Raw genomic sequence first — 22,332 nt, 5'->3', positions numbered from 1 at the left:
GCAGAGATGGAGTCGCAGGGGGAGAGGAGACAGAGGGTACGGACAGCAGAGTTGTAGATAGATTTAAGGGGGGCGAGATAAGAAGTAGGAAGTCCAAAGAGTAGGGAGGAGCAGTAGAAGAGGCGAGAGAAGATAAGGGAGGAAATTAAAAGTTTAGTAGCATGGAAAGTGAGAGTGGGGTGGACTTTGCGAATATTAAAGAGGTGAAAGCAGCAGGCACGAGAGGTGAGAGAGATGTGATGGAAAAAGTTGATGCCTAAGTTGCGAGCGTGGTCAGAGATGGGGAGATTAGAAGGAGAAAAGTGAATGAAAGGAGGAGGAGAGGGAGGGAGGGGGAAGAGAGTTGGAGGGGAAGAAAACTACTTTGGTGCACATATGGATGCTAGGCTAACTGCCACCAGCCTCCTGTCAAAGCCACTCTTCTTCTGCACCTCCCATAATTGTATAGGTCGTGATCGAACGATTCCCACTCGCTCTTTTTTGCTCGTTTTATACAAAGCCCAATAAGTCTGCCCGATTTCCGCTCCCTTCAGGGCTCGTTCCCTCCTTTGTCTGTAGTGTTTCTTCTAGAAATAATATTGCTATTTTGGCTTTGCAGAGCATATTTGCAGTGAGCAATCTTATTTGGGGAATTCAGTATTTTCACATTTAGTGTTGCCACGTTCCAGTTAGCCATGCTCCCTTCTTTCTTTCCTCCCTCCACTCCGGTCATTGGTCAAAACTTTCCCCCAGTTTGGTTGTGGTATCCTGCTGTATTTAACCCCTACCCCCCCTGTCCGTCTGTCCCTCTCACCTGGTTCGGTGGCTCATCTTTTTTGTTCACCAAATCCCCCTTGCCACCCCTCCCAACCCCCACACTCCCTTACCTCCCTCCCTTCTCCCGCCCAATCGAGGCACTCGGCCTCCCGATTCAGAACTTTGGGGCATACCAGCCAAACCAATGAGGTGGTGGCCCCCATCGGTATCTAGTCAATTGATCTAAACCCATTGCATCTAATACCATTCCATGGAAATTTTTCCATCTAAAAAATGTCCATCTAATGCATGTTTTTGGGGGGTAATGTGTCAATTTTTATTCAGGTGCATTTAAAAAAATATATTTTTTTAGATGGCAACATTTCGATGGAATGGCATAAGATGCAATGGTTTTAGATGACATTACCATAACCCCCCCCCCCCCCATCCTATCCATCATTAATCCTTCTGCTACTCCTGCCTGCATGTAGCACTGTAGCATTGCTTGCCCTTTTTTCCGCCCATTTGGCCCACCGTGGGTTTTCCCTCCTCGCCCCCACTCACCCTTCACACCTTGGCACCGGGCCCTGACCCCTCTACATTCTCTTCCTCTTGAAACTCTAACAATAACATGGCAACAGCTGAAACCTTTTCTTCTGAGCTGTGATACCTATACCTCTCCCGTGTTTCACCCCACATCTGCCCTTGAATAACCAGGTTACTCACTGTAGTGACCACCTTACTCCTAGTCCATTGTCCCCTTTCCTCCATACTTATGGGACATTCCTCCGTCCTGTGGGACGAGACCGGAGCACTTTGTAAAAGCATCCAAAATTTTGCAAAAACTTTAGTCCTTCCTCTCTTTCTACACGGGGCCTGGCACGCGGCCGTAGCTTCGCCATCTCGGCTCCACCCCGCGCATCGCCCATCAGTCCTTTTCTATCGCCAGGTCAGAGACCTTTAAGCAATAACAGAGCAACCTTATTAGAGGGGACGGCGGGCGGGCGTATGGAGGAAAGGGTACTATGGACTAGGAGTAAGGTGGTCACTATGGTGAGTAACCTGGTTATACTCCTACGTCCCGTCCCCTTTCCGCCATACTTATGGGAGATTCCCAAGCACTCCTTACAGGAACTATGGGTGGATGGAAAACCCCTTACTGAAAAAGGTTCTTCAGCACAGCCTGACCAAACTGAGCATCAGATCTGGAGCTCAGGTCTAGATAATAATGCTTACAAAAAGCCGATGGGGGGGCCCCAAGCAGCCACCTTTGCGATGGTCTCCCAGGGGACATATTTCTGAAAGGCAACTGCGGCTGCCTTGCCCCGCACCAGGTGTGCATGAATACCTTTAGGAGGCTGCAGTCCTTGGACGGTGTAAGACTCCGTAATGCAGGCAGCGATCCATCTGGAGATAGTTGCCTTAGAGGCCTGCTTACTTTGTGGATTACCAAAGGTCACCAACAGTTGAGAAGAGCTCCTAAATTCGGATGTTCTGTCCAGATAGAATTTAAGAGCCCTTTTAACATCTAGGCAATGCAGAACCCTTTCCACCTCTGAAGCGGGGTTCGGAAAAAGAGACCGGCAGGGAGATTGACTAGTTCAGATGGAAATCAGAGACCACCTTCGGCAGGAAAGCAGGGTTTGTCCGTAGGACCACCTTATCATTGTGAAAAACCAAAAAGGGATGCTCCACCGACAAAGCCTGCAGCTCACTCACACGCCTTGCTGATGTAACGGCAACCAAAAAGGACACCTTCCACGATAGGTACTTGAGGTCCACCGTGGCCATTGGTTCGAAAGGTTTATCGCACAACGCCGTCAGGACCACATTTAGATCCCACGATGGGTGCAGACTACGAATCGGAGGATAAAGGTGCGTCAAGCCTGCAAAATGTCTCTTAACCACTGGATTAGACAGAGAGAAAGAGCATTGGTCCATAGATAGGTAGGCGGATACCACCGAAAGATAAGTTCTGCATGACAGAACGTGAATTCCCGACTCTGCTAGGTGGGATACAAAGGACAGTACTGTGTCAATCTTAGCCGCTCTTGGGTCCAGTTGTTTGCTTAAACACCAATGACAGAACATGAGCAATTTGCTTCTGTACTGGGACCTAGTCGAGGGTTTCCTGGCTGCCTGAATAATCTGCATGTTATCCGCAGACAGGCTAAGATGTTCTAAAGACCTGAACTCAGGCACCATGCCGCCAAGCTGAGCGATTGTGGGGAGGAGTGCCACAGCTGTTGCTCCCCCTGGTGAATAAGATCGGGGCTCACCGGTAACCTGATCGGCAGATACACCGACAGGTGCTGCAGTTCTGAGAACCAAAATATTGCCAGCCACCATGGGGCTATGAGTAGAAGGGAAAAGTTCACTGTGATCTTCAGTTTGCAAATCGTCCGATGAACCAGAGGCGGGAAAGCATAAGGCCTCATGTTGTGCCATGGAATCTCGAGAGCATCCCCCAGAGAGGAGGCTCCCAGCCCGTTACGGAAGTTTCTTGTTTGCCGCTGTATCAAAGAGGTCTACTTCCGGAGTGCCCCAGTGCAGGAAAATCCATGAAAGGATCTCCGCCTTCAATTCCCACTCGTAGCGGACCATCGTCCGCCGACTGAGGGCATCTGCCGTGACATTCAGCTGGCCTGGAATGTGTACTGCAAGTATCCAGACACCATGACGAACCGCCCACTCCCAAATCTGGATGGACAGGTCCACGAGAGGGGGGGAGACTTGGTGCCCCCTTGCCTGTTGATGTAATACATCGACACCACATTGTCTGTGCGGATACAGACCACTTTGTTGGCAATGATCAGTCTGAAAGCCTTGAGTGCTAGGAAGATCGCCAGAAGCTCCAGATGATTTATGTGAAGGAGCTTGTCCTGAGGCGACCAAAGATCCGAGACCTGAAGAAGATTCAACGTCGCACCTCACCCTAGAAGGGAGGAGTCCGTCGTGACCGTTACCATAGGGACTCATGAGTGCGAGGAACTTCTCGAAACACCCGTCTTCACAGGCCAGAGAGGTGCCTGATGGTACAGGCATAGGGGTCGGCCCATGAGGCGGCTGTGTCCTGGGCATGCCCTGTCTCGATGTACAGGGCAAATTATACCTGCTCTGAGAATTGGATGGATAGGATATGGACCAAGTGACAGGAGTTGACCAATCCCACCTGGAAGCTCTTTCCCTGCCTGTTCTCCGAAGGGAAAAAGGCGTTGAGCGAGCAGTCATTTTGTCTGGGCCGGCAGCCATTTTGTTTTGCTCCATGCCACGTGCCTGCATTCCTCCGGCTTGGGCACTTCCTTGGGAAAGAGTCACCCTTGTGGGGTGCAAAGGAGAACAGGGCACCTACCTTGGGCCTGGTCTTCTGCTTCACAAACACTTTGAGGTCCTCTGGAGGCGATCTTCTGAAGAGCTCACGCCACCTGGCTAGTAAATTCTTGAGAGCATGCAGAGTCAAGTCGTTGCACACGGAACATCTGCCCCAGCCGTAGTCTGGGGCAAGGCAGCGGAGGCAGAGGGCATGGAGGTCGGATATTGGAAAGGGACCCTCGCAGGCTGGACACCTGCTGAAGCCCGCAGTCGTCGACATGCACTGGGGAGGAGTGTGGCGCCAGAGGACAAAGCAGTACCTGATATTGAAAAACGAAGACAAGAATACTTCTCAGGGGAAGAGGGCGTGGAATTACTAGGCCAGAGGGCTAACCCAAGAGCGCTGGTGAAAGCAGTCCGCTCCCGGTGACGCGGAAAAGATGACTGAAGAGTGGTGCCGGTGGGCAGAGTGAGCGGAGCGCATGGTCCCAGGGCCGCGCCCCAGCGCGCATCTAATTTAAAGTGGAAGATGATTTTTCTGGTGAAAAAGGTTCCGTCTCCCATCCATAGCAAGGGACGCCCATACAGTATCGAGGAAAGTGGACGGGACGTACAAGTAAGAGGGTGTTTTAGGTTTGCCAATGGCGGCCTGTACCACCAAGCACTTGAGGGGAGCATGGATGGACAAAGGCTGGGTTCATTGGGGCATCCTGTGCTCCTGGGCCAGGGTCCGGGCAACCATTGGGACAGAAGCAGGCTTCTCCCAGACATCTACTACCAGTGGTTCCCACTGCCACTGCTATGTTGAAAGGCAGTAAGGTTTCTCTGAGCAACTTCATCCAAAATATCATTAAGTTTGAACTGAACCTTCATGTCTGAATGGGGCAGACTAACCCTAGAGTTTTCACTACCTTGGCTATTAGGGTTCAAATCCCACAGTCTGTGTTGGTAATGTGTCGAACCCACTGCCTTCATGGAAGCCAGGTCCAACAGTTCTTCACCTTTCCCATAAAATTCCTCAGGGAAATCCCTCACTTTGCTAGGGCATGAAGAATCGAGCCCAAAAGGAATGAGATCGTCCTCTTCATCAGCAATATCTCCATCTTTGTCATAAATACTCCCACTGGAAGTAGAGCGTACTCCAGAGGAGCTTTGGTATCGACGACCGGTGCAGCTTGCGCCATAGTGCATTGAGCCAGCGCTGATCACTCGCCGCCCTTGTAAGGAGTGGAGCAACACAGTGAATGTCATCATCCGAAGATGCCAGAGCTCAGCCAAGACACATGCAGTCGTGGCCCCCCTCTGGGTCCCTACCTGCTCATCCTATAGCAAAGGGCCCTAACGCCTCCACCGAGAATGAAGCCAGCAGGCCCTTTGTAAATAAGTTTAGCATCTTTGGCTTAAATGCCTCCCATTCCTCTAGGTTTGAGAAGTGGGTCGGAAATGGTACCTGTGGCGCCATATGCTCTGAGGAGTCTTTGGATCGTTGACTCCAATGGTATCTAGTGGAACTACTGGGTGAGTGTGTTCTCTTGCAGAGGTTCTTTTTCTTCTCTTTCCAGGACTGAGACCAGTTTTCAGTCTTTCGATCTGCATCCTGCAACCTCAAACAAGTCAGTCTATCTTTCTCGGTGTGAAAAGAAAAGTGAAGGGTTTCGCAACACGCTCTAGAAAAGCCTTCGGGTGCATGGCCTGGCACAACCGGCAGTCCTGGGGCCAGGGGTGTTGCTAAGTCTTGAAAAGATCAGGGGCTAACCTATGTTGGGACTAACGGGACTTGCGGCTAGGTATCATTTTGGTTGTAGCACCTGAGCTGCTATCCGGGGCTATAGCCCCTTCAGCCCACACCCCCCCCCCCCCAGCAACGCCACACCTCTGACTGGGGGGTCATGTTCCTCCACCAAACAGTACAGACATTCTGCGGGGATCAGAAACTGTCGCCCGCAGAACGCACAAGACATGAAGCACAATGCCTTTGCAGGTTTGCCATGGCATTAAACCTAAAACTTCAACAACAAAGCAGTATTCTTGAAGTGAGCAGTGTGCAGAAAAAACTGAAATCAAGGGTGCAGCACCCCAAATTATACCGGCCCCATCGTCATGCCTGGCTCAGGGTACGAAGGGGTAGAGTCGACGTGGAGCTGCTGTGTGGGCGGAAAGGTTTCAGAAGAGCAACTATATTGGAGATATAGATTACCGTAGATGAGAAATCAGTTGGAAGAAGGAATCATTTGAAAGAGAATGAATTCCTAGAGTCTGAAAAAAGGCATCTACAGGTGTGAAATCTGTCAGCTGGACTTCGGCATGCATTAATCAAATACTTTTAATTTAAACATACTGCGATTATCAGTATTAAAAGGGTCAATTTAAAAAAAATGAAATAAAAGATTACCAGTGCATTTGTGTAGGGGTGGATCTGTTTTACACATCCTAAGATCACTCATGAAATACCCCAGATAGTACAAAATACAACACGCATGTAAGTGTGCTAGACGATGCCATCTGTTATAACACCTACCTTCCTCCTCCCAAAAAAAGAAGTCCCAAAGCCATGGAATGAGCCAGATGGAATCCATAGTTCATTTCACCGCCAGTCTTTTTGTGCATGAAACGACACAGCTGTAGGGCCTTTAGGGTCCCGGATCCAGCCATCACCATGGCAAGAGAGAGAAGTACGACGCTCAAGCAAGTTTCCAGATTGTAATGACCAGTCTGAGTAATTTGAAAACAAAAAATAAAATCGGCAATGAAAACACTATTTTGTATTCAATTATTAACACGGTTAGGAGTACGTCTGGAGGTTTAATACTAATTAAAAACAAGCTAAACGCATTTGAGTCAAGGAGGAAAAAAGAAAAATAGGCCCACTGGCAATAGGCAGAACTGAAAACATGTAGAACATGGCTCCACACTGTTTACATATGGGTGGAGACATGAATACTGAAGCATCTCCAGAGCCCATTCAATTTTTTCGAAGAAGACTAAAGAGCTAAATATGAAAAGAGAATGTACAATGAACAAGAACACCATTACAATTATGAACAAGAGCCATCATTAAATTGTCTTCTCAGAGTCTCAACGTGGCTGGGATCAGTTTACCAGGCAACACCTATAACAGCTGGAAAATGCTTACCAATCAAAACAGCTTAACTGAAATTAATGGTTTTATACAGGACTGCTTGCTGAGGGTAAATTAAGTTATTGATCTGTAATGCAAAATCTGTTTCAAAGACACTTTTAGTATATCATAAGGCACATTTCCTACAGTGTATTGGTGTGCAGAATGCCTCAGTGGTAATCTTTCCTGTGCTGGAGGAAAGCCAAACACTGAAGTCCATAGAAGTTTGTAGCAAAGCAGGAGGCAGGATCATATGGCATGTAATAGGTACCATGTTAGCTATAATACTTGGAGATTGTCCCCCATTGCCTATATTAAGGTTATGCCAGTGGGGGCTGATTGGATCAGTCAGACGCTCTATGCCTAGCCTCCTCCCAGCACATCATAAAATAACAATCTTCACACCAACACCATCCCACTCTCGGTATAGGTAAAGGGGGAAAGAGCCTACAGTGCTGCGAATACCAAAAAGAAACAAACTCAAGAAGAGCAGGAATGAAGAGCAAGGTGAGAGATGTCAGTCTGCCGGCCTGTGATGGCACCCGATGTGGGAGCAGCAAGAACCAATTTTCAGGTCAGGGTAGCAAGAGGGATTGTACCCGATTACCTCCTAAACATCTGGGTGGATCGAACAGTGAGCGGCGGGTGGATAACCAGCAGAGCTCTGCAGAAGGATGTTAGATTCCTGGAGGCAACAAAGTCTAGAAGAGGAGCCTTAAAACTGGGGGAGGCTCTTAGTTGCCATGCAGTGAAGAGGAACGTTCTTCTCTGCCTCCCCACCAACTACACCCCCAGATAACACTAGGAGACAACACCAAGCCAGAAGGTCTCAACGCAGAGTTAAAAGAACATTAGAGGCTTAACAGCAAGGGCCTAAATGATTTAGCCGGTGGGGTGAAAAACCTGTGCCTCTAAAAAGAGAAGTTGCTAATATCCCACCAGGGCACCTTTCAGTAAAAAGATGCTTCCAAAGATGAAAGGCTCACAAAGAAGGTTCAAAGGCAGATAAGACCTCAAGGTTGGTCACACTAATAATCACTGCAAATTAAGAAACCAGAATCTATTAACATCTGCAGGGATAAAGGAAAGAGAATTGCATATTTAAAGGGAAAGTCGTAAGATTGATTCTGCTGAGCAGGTAACATTGACAAGTGAAGGCGCAAACCAACATCGAACTCACCTGACTGGAACCATTATATATTCATGAAATGGAAACAGAAAATCAAAGGGAACCTTACACAGCTTTGTATTACCTCACGGAAGGCTAACACCTCAACGTTATAATTTGAAGTTGTTCATGGAGTAGAAAAGGTCATTGAAATCAAGTGGAGTAATCCGCTCTAGCTTTCACAAAGAAGTATTTGACAGCTTACATACGCAAGCTTCAGAGAAACATCAATCCCTAAAATAGTAGATGATGAAATCCATGCAGAGCGTTCATCTGGAGATTCAATCACTAGCAGAGAGAGCGAGAGCCAGTGAATGAGGACACCATCACCGATATTTCGAATTTGGTACCCAATCTCAAGGAAGATATCCTAGCCATACAACCCTTCCTGGAGCAGCCTTTGGACAAGTGCAAACTATGTGAGGAGGGGCAAGATACTACTCAAGGTGGTAAAGGAGGGTTTGGAGCACACAGACCTCCCCAAGTTTCTCCTGTCCATGTATGAATCAATCCTACCATAAACACATGGACTCGTTCTCACAATGGACAGAGCACACAGAGTCAGACAAAGGCCAAGTGCACATCGAAATTGGTCAATAGACATCCTTGCGAAATCCCAGTCTTACTATTTCTACATTAACTTCATCAGACATTTACTTCTTCTTACCTCTACTTTGTTTGTATCATCATAGTGTCAAGGTGGCAATGGATATGGTAAGGATAGTTGTAAGTTTAGGGCTGGTGGTAGGGGGAAAAATATAGGTTAGAAAAGAAAGGGGTTAGACATGGGGTTTTGCCCAGTAAAGAAGAAGTGGAAGACAGAAGTAGTAAAGGTATGTTTCAGTGAACGTATGGCGAAGTGAATGCAGAAGAAGTGAAGACGTACATCCCAAAGATAGAACTCTCACAGCCACAAGGAGAAAAACTAGTATTGAATTTAAAGGATGTAAGGAGGTGTTCTTCCACAGTATTTCTGCAGGAACTACTTTTTAGAGCAATGTAACCTCTTGATACAGTTGAACGTCAAAATTGCATTTCTGCAGGGTTCATTATTGGGTGCGCACAGGGATGTTCCCATAACTAATACTCCTTGTAAAGGTCCTATGAATGAAAAAGCATGCGAGTAATTGGTAACGAATGATGCGATATGTAAGATGTAGGATGTAGGATGTTGTTCCTGTGACTGGGGTAATCTTAAGTGTCTCGAGCCCTACACCCATGATTAACGAGTTAGGTATAAACGTATACATTTTTGTGTAAGCGCTGCTTTGAAAGTGCTGTCTACGGCTGGAGACAATGATCGAGTTGCCTTTGCTGTCTGCGTTGTGGATAACTGGTATGCTCCGATAAAGACTCACAGAGACTTCTGCATTGCATCAGTCCGGCTAGTTAACCAGAACTTTCTCTTTAATATCTACAGCATTTATCTGGAATTTCTTCTAAGTCTCCCAGTCTCCGCCCTTTTGGTCCAGAATTCTTTTATTCACATGAACTTGTGCTTCATGCATGCACGCTTCTTGTGTAAGCGCTGCTTTGAAAGGGCTGTCTGCGGCTGTCTTCGGATGGCTAGGGGTGGTGAGGGTCAGTAACGCTAATCGGGTTCATAAGGCATAAGGAATGATTATGCTGTATGACTTGTGTAAGTAAATGTATGTTCTGTCACTGGATCTTGTGTATGAATTAACGTTTGGCTCAGCAGGTGCAAATAATTTACTAACGGTAGAGCGGGAAAGAACACGTTTGATCCAAACAAATAATATCCCAAGTTATTTGAAACTATTTGCTTTGTTTACCCAAAATACTTGAGGGGTTTATATAACTAAGCGCGTTGTATTTAATATATGCTAACTAAATACACGTTTTGTGCTTAAACTTAATGGTTTCTTCTATGTATACGCTCAAATCGAATCTGCCAATGACCATAACACCTATGAGGAGCAGTAATTGCTCCAACCCACATTCTGTGCATTTAAAAAAAAAGTCATAACAATTTTTCTAAAACTAGAAGGCAAATATTGGAGAAAGATATTAAATCTTCCTCGATGCAGACCGATGGCTTTTTTAAGGTATGAGCTTGGCCTAACCTCTTTGAACACCATCTTTCAATGGCGTCAGTGAGCCCTGTTTAGGAAGTGCATCCTAGCTAAGGGGCCTAGAACTTTGCTCCTGTCCCTAATCGGATATCTGCTCACATCATCAAGTCATGGTTTTGTCATTGAGTGGAGAAATGCAATCTGTAATATTATGGCTGGTGCTGAACTCACTTTAGACGTTCTCCTAGAAAATCCAGTGAGAGCAAAGGAAAAGGTGTATTTAAATGATTGGATCACCACATGGGAACAATGTTGCACATATAAAGACTTTAGAGATAATCAATTTTTAGGGAAAAAGCTTGGGACATGTGAATCTTACTTGACGCTGCACCCATCTGTAACTCTCAGGTCGGCATTTATATGCTTTAGATTGAATCTGTGGCCGACTAGATCGGTCTTGGCAAAACGGAAAATAATTAGCCGAACATTGGACTTTTGCAGGTTCTGTGAAATTGACAAACAAGAGGAAACCTTACGGCACATCATGCTAGAAAGTCCAGTGACGAGGGGCAATTGAGAACTATATTTGTATAAACACTACATGCACTTTGCCACGCTTGATGACAATGATAGATGGAATTTGTCTTTCTCAACTAAGAGTATGTCAATTTGCATTGCAGTTGTGAACTTTCTTGAAGCTGCATTTGAACTTTGAATGAGAGCAAAATTGTAAAATGCAACTTTACTTACAGATAGTCAATGTCACACATGAATGAAGCTTTTTGGTTGTTGTTATGGCACTATGTTTAATAGATTTGTCTAAAGAAAAACAGTGGAATGTTATGAGTTAATATATGTGATAACCCTTTCTCCTTCTACTTTAGTTTTTCTTTCGGTTTACTATTTTGTTTTCTGGTTTCTCTTATAAAATGGTTAATTTTTGTATTAACTAATACTGTAAAGGTGAGTAATCTGCTAAATCAATAAAAAAAATGATCTGCATGAAGTGTCACTTCTGGAAGAACACAATGAAGTGGGAAATTATGCAATATACTCCGAACGGAAAAAGAAGGGTGCATTCAAGAATACGAAAACAGTTGCCAAAGAGAAATCGAAGAACCAACAATGGAGGAATTTGAATCGGGGCTCTCGTAAGTTTTTGCAAAATCTATCAACCTCTGAGCCTGTTTTGAAAAAAACAGTGAATGCTAGACTGGTGAAAACCTGTCGAAATGAGGTTTTAAATGATTACAAGGCAGGTTTCCAGGTTCTATGTGAAGAGAGAGTTGTTTCTAAAGGAAGGGAGAGCACTAAACCGGGGCTGCCATCCACCAATAGAAGTTGTAACACTGATGATTTTCAAATGGAAATTGTTCTTTTGAATCTTTCTGTGTACGAAGACCTAGAAGTAGTAAAGAGCTCCGCAAAGCATCAGTTGAAGGAGAGCCTGCTACGGGAAGTAGCTACAAAATCAGACAGGACCCGGACAAGCTTAAATAAACTGGAAAATTTAACAAAATAGACAGATACCGGCATGGTGGCTAAGGAAGCTCCAACTCAGGCAAGAGCCTTTGCTACAGGATGTACCTCCGGGTCAGTTGAGAGGTGGAAAGGCAGTGTCATTTAAGGGGTATTTAGAGAATCTAATGAATTTCCTGACCGTAGAACAGAAACGACTATTAGTAGCTGGGAAATCTAGTGTTCAGACTGCACCATGGGCATGGATTGCAACAGTTCTAAATACTAGAAGGGTGATCGTGTTTAACAACCATGTAGGCTGTTGAAGGAGCCCTTGTATATTTTGGTTTGGAATACAAGAGGACACAGTCATCTATTTAGATCAGACCGGGTTAATTCATCTGGGGCAGATGTATTTCTGTTACAGGAAACATGGCTCCCTTTTAAACCAGTGTTGGATGGGTTCACGTTGCTCTTGAACCAAGCTTGTCACAAAGGGAAGGGTCACCCCTCTGTTTATTTATGAGAATTAGGAATGGTATTGGCATTAAGGTAACTGAATATACTTGCCCCAGGCCCTATGTTCAGATGGCCTTCCTGGAGTGGGGCCATAAAGTATATGGGAAGAGCCTCCCACTCCGGTTATAAATATTATGAGGGGTCAGAAATGAGATGCAGACACAAAGAGGTAATGTTCTCAACATTATCCAGTTTACTACCAGAAAGGGGTTTGGATAAAGGCCTAACTTTCCCAATCCTAATGTATATGTCCCTTCCTATGAAATCAAAACTAAAGCAGGATGGCCTTGGGTCCAAGCTCAATCTGACCCTCACACTAAATACAAGCAAACAGAGCAAGGTAAATGTTTCAAAGTTCAACTCAGTATAAAAGTGGGATAGCTCAAACATTTAACAACCAAAACAATACTTGTATATACGATTTGGTACCCTTACCCTGGATTACTTCCAGTAACTTATTCACAGTGATCTTATATCAAGATCAGTCTGAAAAAGGTTTTCCAAGTGTCTCTTTCACCTAGTACACTCTTCAGGACGGCAAGGACTTCAGAAGTCCTTTCTGCCTTTTTTTGCCGTTCTAAAGTCCTTGACGGCAAGGACTTCAGAAGGCAGGACTCTCTTCAGGGACCCATCTACCTACGGCCTCAGCTCACAGTGCCCTCCCCCCCTACACATCTCCCTGAGTGTGTCTCGAGGTGACAGTCCTGCTTGGTGGCCATTGGAGTTGACTGCAAGATTTGGGTCCTTCTCGACCAGTACCCACACCTTGCAGATTTAGCCCCCAGCCTCCGTGGGACACTTTCCGACATTGCTATCATCATTGTGACTTCTTGACCAGTACCCACAGCTCGCCGCACCAGCACTCTGTTTCCATGGGGCACTTTACAACATCGCTATTGTGATCGTGACCTCTAGCTACCGGCAATAACATCTATGGGCCCTGTCCCCATCGCCGACACCTGGGGCAAACAATGTGACTACCCCCCACTGCCCAAGCAGATTCCTCTCTGCAGCAATCACATCCTGAGATCTCCTGCAAAGCTACCCATGACTCACTTCTATTGCTTCCCGCTGCCCAGGCGAAGTCCTCCCTGCAGCATGTTAGGGAGAATTCTCTGTTAAGGCTAATTTCCCAAACCTAATGAGTCCCCCAGCAGCTTTGCTGGATTTTTGGGGTTTATTTTTTTCTCCCGTTAAGAGTGAGACTCTTTTTCTCCCACTCTTAGACATGATTTCAGATATCCTTTGACTTTGAAATGTGTTTTAGGGGCTATGGGGTGTTTTACTCCATAGGGCTTCATGTGTTTTTGGTATGTGTGTTACACAGCACCCTCCGTGCCGTAACACAGGGGTGTCATAGTGACCCCCAAACATAGACTCCGTAACTTGGGACTGACTACTGTCTCCCAGGGCATGTAAAGTCACCATTGGCTTTACTAGTCCCAAATTGTGAACACCAGTACAAACAATCATATTGTGGGCGTACTGGTAGGGGCAATTCGATTGCCCCTGGGTCTGTTGTTCGAGGGGGCACTGTCCAGTCCCCCCTGAGCGAGTTTTGGCTGGTGGCAGTGGATACTACTTTTTATATTCGACCGTGAATATATTCCTATAGGATTTTCCCATTGTTCGAGGCTAATACCTTTTAACATAGCCTCAAACATACCGCTGGTTTATTTATTTAATATTAATTCACCGGTTGGTATTTTTTGCCAGAACTCTGTTCCAAAATGGCGTTTGTGTTCGCTTCTGTGACTCCAACCCGAAGTTGAGCCCTTTCTTCCACTTCTGCACAGAAGCCCTCCAAAGTGGTGCCACTCAGTCTGGGTACCACAGGGGGTGTGGGAGGGGGTTTAGGCACCCTGGACTGAGTTGCCTCGGCAACTCAAGTCGCACTCTTGTGTGATTGGCCCAGTGGTGAGCCGCCCGGCTCACCACTTAGCATGTTTGAGTGACAGCTAGGACTGATGCACGGGGGTTTTCTGCATAAAATCAGGGCTTTGGGGACTGGGACTTCAGACGTTGCCACAGGACCAAAGAATTCGAAGAGGGAGAAGCTGAGACGACCTGCAACGACGACACCACCGGTGGAGCCCTGCTGAACTGACTCACCACTTCTTCCAACGACAGAGGAGATCTTCATCCCGAAGAGTCTTCTTCCTTTGACTGGTGGGGATAACCAGTTTGCCCGCCTTTTCGCCTTCCCGGATCATCTCGTGGCTGCCTTGTCTGTGCCAAGCACCCCGGCAACCGGGATACCATGTTTTACCACTACCGCGAATAAAAGGGTAGTAACCTTTTAACCAGAGAACTCCGCGGCTGGTTTCTTCCCTGGCAGTGCAACGCCTTCAGCTTTCCTCCACGTCGAGATCTTCTTTTCCTCTGGACGACGCCGCGACTTGCATCCACTGCCAGGAACAACTGCACCCGCTGGAGGATTCTCTTCACTTTCAAGGTACTGTGTCCACCTGGCCTCCCTCGCAACGGTCTGTGTGGGGTGTCTCGTAAATCCTCATCTTACCACTTGGGTTGGCCCTAGGCTGGCTAACTGAACTTTTCTGAGCTGAACGGATTCCTTTTTAAACTCTCTGCAAGACTTTCCAAGCCTTTTAAACTGTGAGATCTTGGGAGCATTGATGTTCTACTCTCTCCTAGAGGGAGCCTAGCCTCTGAACTTTTTTGCTCACAAGTAGACTGACTTTCCTGCCTTGCTGAGGTGCTTCTAAAGTATTGTGTTGTGTGCTGTTCCTAATTTCTGCCTTTTCACTCCCTTTTTCTTAACTTATTGGAGTGCCATCTTTAGTTAAGCGCTCGCCTCTGTCTGGAAATAAGTGGTGTTAACTAAGACTTGTCTATTAAGGAGTAAGGGATGTATATATGTTAATAGTGAGTGTGTTTTTGAACTTGCTTACAATAATAGTGCTGGAGTGTTTCTAAGTGTGTCTTTAAATAAATAATTATATACCCGATATCAAATCTCTGGTCAGCGTTTGCTTGTGCTACTGTATTTTGGTAACTATCTTGTATACTCTACATACTGTCTAACTCTTCTTGAGAGAAGTCTGGCTGCTCAGCCCCAACTACCAGGTAAATCTGGGTGGTACAGACTGCTACCAATTGGGTTTACTGCCAACACCTGTAGTCTTAAGCCTTTTGCAGTGGTCCCCAAGGGAACTGCACAGGTTTCTGCCTAACACAGCAATCACAACTAGAGATCTCCTGCAAAGAGAACAATCTGCTGTCACCACCCTATTGACTCCCACACCCCACTGGATCTTTCCCCGCTCCGCCATCAAACTCCTCCTGCACAGCTACTACGCTTTCTCTCACTGAGAGCATTGAACCCTTATCTTATATTCCCACTGGCTTGCTGCATCTCCTCCCTCACTCCCCTGCCCCTCATCCCACCCCTTGCCCTCCCTTGTACCCAACATTGTTTGTTCTGTCACCATCCACTCGTACCCAGTTGTGCAAAGCTAACGTCTCAATCTATCCAGCTGCCCTCCCCTCCCTCCCCTTAAGACTGCTCCACTCACCCGAGTCGTGACCTTCTACTCCAAGCAAATCCATATTACGTACCCCACTACGGCATAACGGCCCACCGCCGCACCACTCCCACCGGGTCCTGAGGTATGATTAACACTACCTACCAACTCCCCCCATTTTTCCCTCCCACACCCCACATCACTACCTGGCCCTCCCCCAAAGCCCTGTGCCTAATCATTATGACTATCTCCATACTCAACTATTCCTCTCCCCCCAACCCCCACACGGTCCACCACCCATGTGCCCCAATTCAACACAACAACCTCATCTACCCCCAAATTACAGACACCTCCAACATTATTGATGTTGCCTTATGGAATGCAAGATCACTGTAAGAAGACTGCTGCTGTTCTGGACCTGTTTCTACGTTTTAACCTTCACTTCCCCTGTATTACCGAAACTTGGATTCCCCCCCACACAATACATCTGTTCATGCATCTCTCACTTCCTCCTCCTCTTCCTTCGCCCATGTTCCCCGCCCCACTGGCCGTGGAGGTGGCGTTGGTCTCCTTTTTCACCCTAAATGCCTTTCGAATCCCTGTCCCACAACTCTTCCTGTCTTCCACACCTTTGAATATATATATACAAAATATTTACCTCCCCACACTCCATATCTTTTCTCATCATTTACCATCCACCTGGCCCACTTGGATCTTTCTATGATGACATTGACCACCTTCTTGGCCTCATCTCCCCAGTCCCTCACCCCTAATCTTGCTTGGTGACTTTAACCTCCATCCCTCCTCCACTCATTTTACCTCCCCCCCTTTCTATCAATACTTGACTCCTACCTTCTTACCCTTCTCCCTACCGGCTCTACTCTTGACCTCATCTTTGTCTCTTATTTCACTGCCTCCTCCATATCTGACCTCCCAAGCTACCCATCAGACCATTTTGTACTCCTTCTCCCCCACGCCCCTCCTCCTCCCCCTCCACCTCCTGACACAATCTGCGTAACGTTAATCCCTCTCACTTCTACGACTCCTGCACCTCCTCCCTCCCCTTTACTCACTTCTCCTCTCTTTCTGCAGACGAGGCATTATCCACTCTCTCCTCCTCCCTTACCTCCAATCTCGACCAACTTTACCCTCTCACCCCCTTCCGTCCTTTCCGCAAACCTGCCCAACCCTGGCTTTCTCCATATCTTTCTTCCATGCGCCGTCTTCTCCACCGCCTTGAAAGACGCTGGCACAAACACCGCTCTCAAAGCCAACCAAGTCACCTATTTCTCCTATCCCACCCTCTACGACAACTGCATCAACTCGCCAAAACAAACATACTTCTCAGACCGCCTTCAAACACAATCTTCTCACCCCGGCAAATTTTTCAAACCTTAACTTGCTTTCTCTCTGCTCCTACTCCTGACCACTCTATCGACTCTCCCCTTTCTGCTACCAACCTCACTAACTTCTTCTCCTCTAAGTTACACACTGTACGACAAGACATTTTTTTACGTTCCCCCTCGTACACTCTTGCTTCTCCCACTACCCCAACCTCCACCATTTCCAACTTCACACAAGTCTCTCTCACTCTGAGGTCTCCCTTATCCTGTCAAAAACTCACTCAACTGCTGCTCCCTCTGAACCTCTTCCCACCTCTCCCATCCCCAAAATCTACCCTCTCCTTGTACCCTACCTTACCTCCCTTTTCAACATCTGTCTTACTACTGCTACCTTTCCTTCTGCCTTCAAGCACGCTACTATCATCCCTATCCTGAAAAAGCCCTCAGCCAACCCACTCCTGGCTTCCAACTTTCACCCCATCTCTCTCTTACCCTTCCTATCTAAACTCCTTGAGCGCCTTGTCTACTCACGACTTTCAGCCTGTCTCTAACCTCTATCTCCTCCCCTCGACTCAATCAGGGTTTCGCCCCAACCACTCCACTGAAACTGCTCTCACTTCTGTTCTTAACACCCTCCTCACTACCAGCTACTCTAAACTCTCCTCTTTCTCCTTGACCTCTCTGCCGCATTTGACAATGTAGATCACCCTCTACTTCCTAACTCTCTCTCCTCCTTTGGCTTCAGCGTCTCCGTCCTCAACTGGCTCACCTCATATCTTTCCAATCGCACCTTCGCAGTTACCTGGGGAGGCCGCACCTCCCCTTCCTTCTCCCTCGACTACGGTGTCCCGCAAAGATCTGTGCTTGGCCCTTTCCTCTTCTCACTTTATACCTCCCTCCTAGCTCCTATCATCTCTTCCTTTGGCATATCTCACCACTTCTATGCCGACGACACCCAGTATTTCCTCTCCTTCTCATCTTTTACCCCCGACATCCATCATAAATCCTCATCCTGCCGCTCTGCCATCAAATCCTGGATGTCCTCTCACTTCCTCACCCTGAACACTGACTAAACCGAAATCTTTTCTTCCCTTCTAATACCCTCCCTCCTTCTTCCATTCTCTTTCCTCCCTCTCAGCTCCCTATCTCACGTTTCGCCTGCAACCTTGGTCTCCATTTTGACTCTAACCTCTCCTTTACTCACCATATCTCTCCCCCCTCCCGTGCCCGTCGCTTCCACCTGTACAACATTCGCAAATCCATCCCTACCTTACCTTTCACGCCACTAAACTCCTAATATCTCGACTTTTCTACAGCTCTGCTCTCCTCTTCGGCCTCCCTTCATCACGCCTAGCCCCCCTTAAATCCATCTACCATTCTGCCATTCTTTCTCTCGGTCTTCTCTCTCTTCACGACCATCTCCTCCTCACTCTCCTCCCTGAGTTGGCTCACCTTTCATTCTCATCTCAAATTCAACTTCCTCTTTCTTGTCTTCAAATCCCTCTATGGTCGTGCCCCACCCTATCTTTCCTCCCTCCTCGCTTTCTACTCCCCCTCTCGCTTACTCCGTTCTGTGGATCACTTCCTACTCACTGTCTCACCTGCATCGTGTTCTCCTTCCCGTTTCCGTTCCTTCCAGCTTCTTGCTCCGCTCCACAGGAATTCCCTTCCTCTCCCTATCCGCTCCATCACCTCATAGTTCTCCTTCCGCACTTCTCTAAAATCCCACCTTCTCCTATCTCCTTCCTGACAACTGCCCTATCGAACACATGTTTACCCTATGATATCTTGTACATTTTTCTGTATACTGTTATCTATCACATGATTCATGAGTTATATTTACTGGCTCGCAATGTTTTGTAATGTTCCCTGTCGTTTCATGTAAAGCGCTTTGGCTAAAACCGCAATAAATACAATGCAAATAAATGTTCCCTCCACAATGCCGGTTAGAATAAGGCAAATTAAAGCCTCATGGCCGACCAGCACCAGATGCGCTGTGGATCCAGTTGAGAGTCCAGCGGCGATCGGGGGATGGAGCGGCACTCCTCTGCAGCAGACAATGAGGTGGCCACAATCGGGAGCAGGAATAACGAGAAGACGACACCCGGGCCCTGCTCTGGGGCAGGACAGCCCCGTCGCGTGATGACCAGGAAGAGTGAGGGCACACTGGGGCTCGCTTGGTGCGACCACAGACAGACATAGTGGAGGGGACACCCAATCCGCTGGAAGAGGCACACACTCCCTGCAACAAAAACAGCGGACTCTGCAGCATGAAGGGTCCAGCTTGACCTGCAACGAACACAACGGAATAGCAGCACGGAGGGAGAGCATCGGGCTGCAGGGGGACCCCCCCCTATTGTGAAGGGGGAACTGGGCCTCAACATTGACTGGGCAGCCCGGGGGTCACTGAGCCCAAAGGCAGGACAGCATGGCTCTCCCAGCTATAACTTCATGAGAGGAGTACAGAACGGTGCCGGGACGTGAGATCACCAGCCGGGCCCAGAATCCCACTAAGGGCAGGAAAGTCCGGGGCAATCAGTAAGCAGTCCCCCACAGAAGAGGAAGGCCGCCGGGGGACGTGGATTGACAACGGGGACAACCACCACCAACGACAGGGTCCCCTCCTTACCCAGTGGACACCGCAGATCAGAACAGGCAGGAGGAGGGGACGAGACGGTAACGCCAGTGGGGCAGGCGAACATTACTCTGCAAGAGGGACACCACGGAGCAAGGGCCGGGCAAGCAAGCCTGTTGGAGAACACAGCTGAAGCAGAAAGGCAAAGGCTGCTCCCCTGCTACGAGGTAAGAACACCCTTAAAGGGGGGGTCCCAGTACGACATTGACAATAATCGGAGCTTAGCGGCACCAATGCCGCCACCTGGATCTAGGGCTGGAACACAACCAAGAGGGTCATATTGAATGAATAATAATATATGTGGGAGACCACAACCCATGGCCCAATGATCGGCCATAGAGTGAACACCACTGGAGGTACATGGACTCCATAAACGCAGGACCCGAAGAGGACACCTAGTAGCAGCAGGGACAGCAAGGACTCAAGGCGGATATAAAGGGCCCGCTAGAGAGAGCGCGCTGACCACGAGAAGGAGGCAGCTCAAAGACACAATACCTGCACTTCATATAGAAGTAGTGGGGGCCCCGACACAGAGACACATGGCCAAGGACATCACCATGCCAGACAAGCAGAAAGGAGGTAAATGGAGGCAAACCAGCATGGAGTCATTTGCCTGCAAGTACGAGGACATGCGGCAACATAGGCGGCTGTGGCCACGTCAAGCCCAACACAAGGAGAGATCAGACAAGTGGAGGGCAGCATTCTGGAGGCCATAAAGCATTTAATGCATCAATAGAAGGCACGCTAGATGCAGTGATCATAGATGTGGGGCTCCTCGGACAAGACACAAGGAATCTAGCGGAGAGAGTGACAACTGTGGAGCACCAGGTGCAGAGCAACATGACAAACGTAACAACCTCCCAATCCCAAATGTCAGAGGCGCTGGATCGGATCTGCACGCTGAAATGCAGAGCAGAAGATGTAGAAGGGAGAGCCAGACGCAACAATGTGCGCATAGTGGGGCTGCCAGAGGGAGAGGTAGGCAGAGACCCCACGAACTACTTAGAAAAGATACTGCTTCAGGAAGTAGGAGCGGGGAACTTATCCCAGGGCTTCGTAGTGCAGAGGGCGCATAGAGCTTTAACCAGGAGATCCTGCACGGGGGCACTCCCGAGACCTATGATCGCAAGGATCATGAACTTCAAAGATAGAAGATCCTGACATTCTCAAGAGAAGGGGGTCGGGGGATAATAACGTGAAACAGCGCTAGAGTAACCATCTACCCAGATTACAAACCGCTAGTGCAAAGACAACGAGAGCAGTTCTAGCTGTCCAAGGAGCGCATCCGGGCGGCGAGTGTGAAATTCATGCTGTTATACCGAGCCAAACTAAAAGTGTTGCACAAAGAGAGGTCACATATCTTCGAGACTACAGCTGACGCCCAAGAGTGGATTGACCAACAAGGGATCCCGCAACCAAGAGAGGGAAATGGAAGGAACAGGAATGTACCTCAATGAAGCACCGAGCGGGAAGACGAAGGACAGTATACTTTACGGATAGCTGGAGCTTGTTCAACAAATGAGCAGACCGCTGGATGCCACAAACTTACCAGAGAAATTAAACCCAGGGACGCATCCTGACGTAACATGAAGAAGCGACACAAACAGCAGAGTAACAGCAAAGAGACTGGAACCAGTGGTTTGGAAACGGGAGCTCGTAGCTTCTGGGAGCAGACGGCCAAGACCCACAGACGGGACCCCAAGGGAGGTAGAATTTAGGAAGCCAGCTTCAAGGCGTGCACCCACAAAACGGAGGGCAGCACCTGGAAAGCGGCAGAGCCCAAGCACGGGGAGGGTGGCTGGGCATTTGTTTATAGTTATGTGGTTGGGTTTGTTAGGGGACGGCACGAGCAGAGGAGGATACTTCAAACTGCAAAGGCACGGCAGAGGTAAAGGGAGAGAGCAAACAGGACTGCGATCAAACACAGAGAATCAGAGTGGTGCACAAGGGAAGCTGGCCAGTAGAGACCAGATGCAGGAGGAGTTTGACGAGGGTCAGAGTGACCAAAACTACCCTAACGAGCAGGGTGAAGCGCGGGCCTGGATGCAGGACACCAGAAGAACGTTGACCCACAAGCCCATGGGAAGAAGCGGGCTGCCGGACACAGCAACAAATGGGCCAGGAATCCATGGCCATGGGAGCAGATGTTGGAGAAAGGAAGTATTGCTGCACACCATGATTTCAGTTTTGTAGTGGTTCAGAAGAAGGTGGTTATTTGTCATCCATCGGTCAATTTCATGGAGACGAGCTTCAAGGTTGGGATGCGGGTCAGAGTTTGTCTTGGGGATTCTAAGCATAATTTGGGTACAAATGGGGTTTGTAGAGGATTGCCACTCCGCCACCTCTGGTGGGTCTATTGTGGGCAGGGGAAGGCCTTGGGGATGACTGGTGCAAAATCTTTGGAGAACTAGTTTCGGTGATAAAAATGAAGTCGGTATTATCAGAGGATAGGCGGTCAAAGATGCTGCGCCTGTTCCTTGCAACGGAGAGGGCATCAAAAAGGATGCATGTGACTTTGTGAGGGGA

The 22,332-nt window shown here is 47.9% G+C and overlaps 1 protein-coding gene across 1 annotated transcript in view; it reads right to left on the bottom strand.

Moving 5' to 3' along the window:
* The window catches only part of ANAPC1 (anaphase promoting complex subunit 1), a 2,053,226-nt gene that overhangs the window by 432,780 nt on the left and 1,598,114 nt on the right, over positions 1-22,332 (bottom strand). The window contains exon 37 of the mRNA XM_069606837.1: positions 6,566-6,759. Within this exon, the coding sequence (XP_069462938.1) occupies positions 6,566-6,759 (194 nt within the window). The remainder of the gene's footprint in view (positions 1-6,565; positions 6,760-22,332) is intronic.

This window comes from Ambystoma mexicanum, chromosome 4p, assembly GCF_040938575.1.
Source record: "Ambystoma mexicanum isolate Mex_15411 chromosome 4p, UKY_AmexF1_1, whole genome shotgun sequence".
NCBI classification, from domain to species: Eukaryota; Metazoa; Chordata; class Amphibia; order Caudata; family Ambystomatidae; genus Ambystoma; species Ambystoma mexicanum.
The sequence above is the reverse complement of the archived record's forward strand: the minus strand, read 5'-3'. Positions and strand labels throughout refer to the sequence as shown.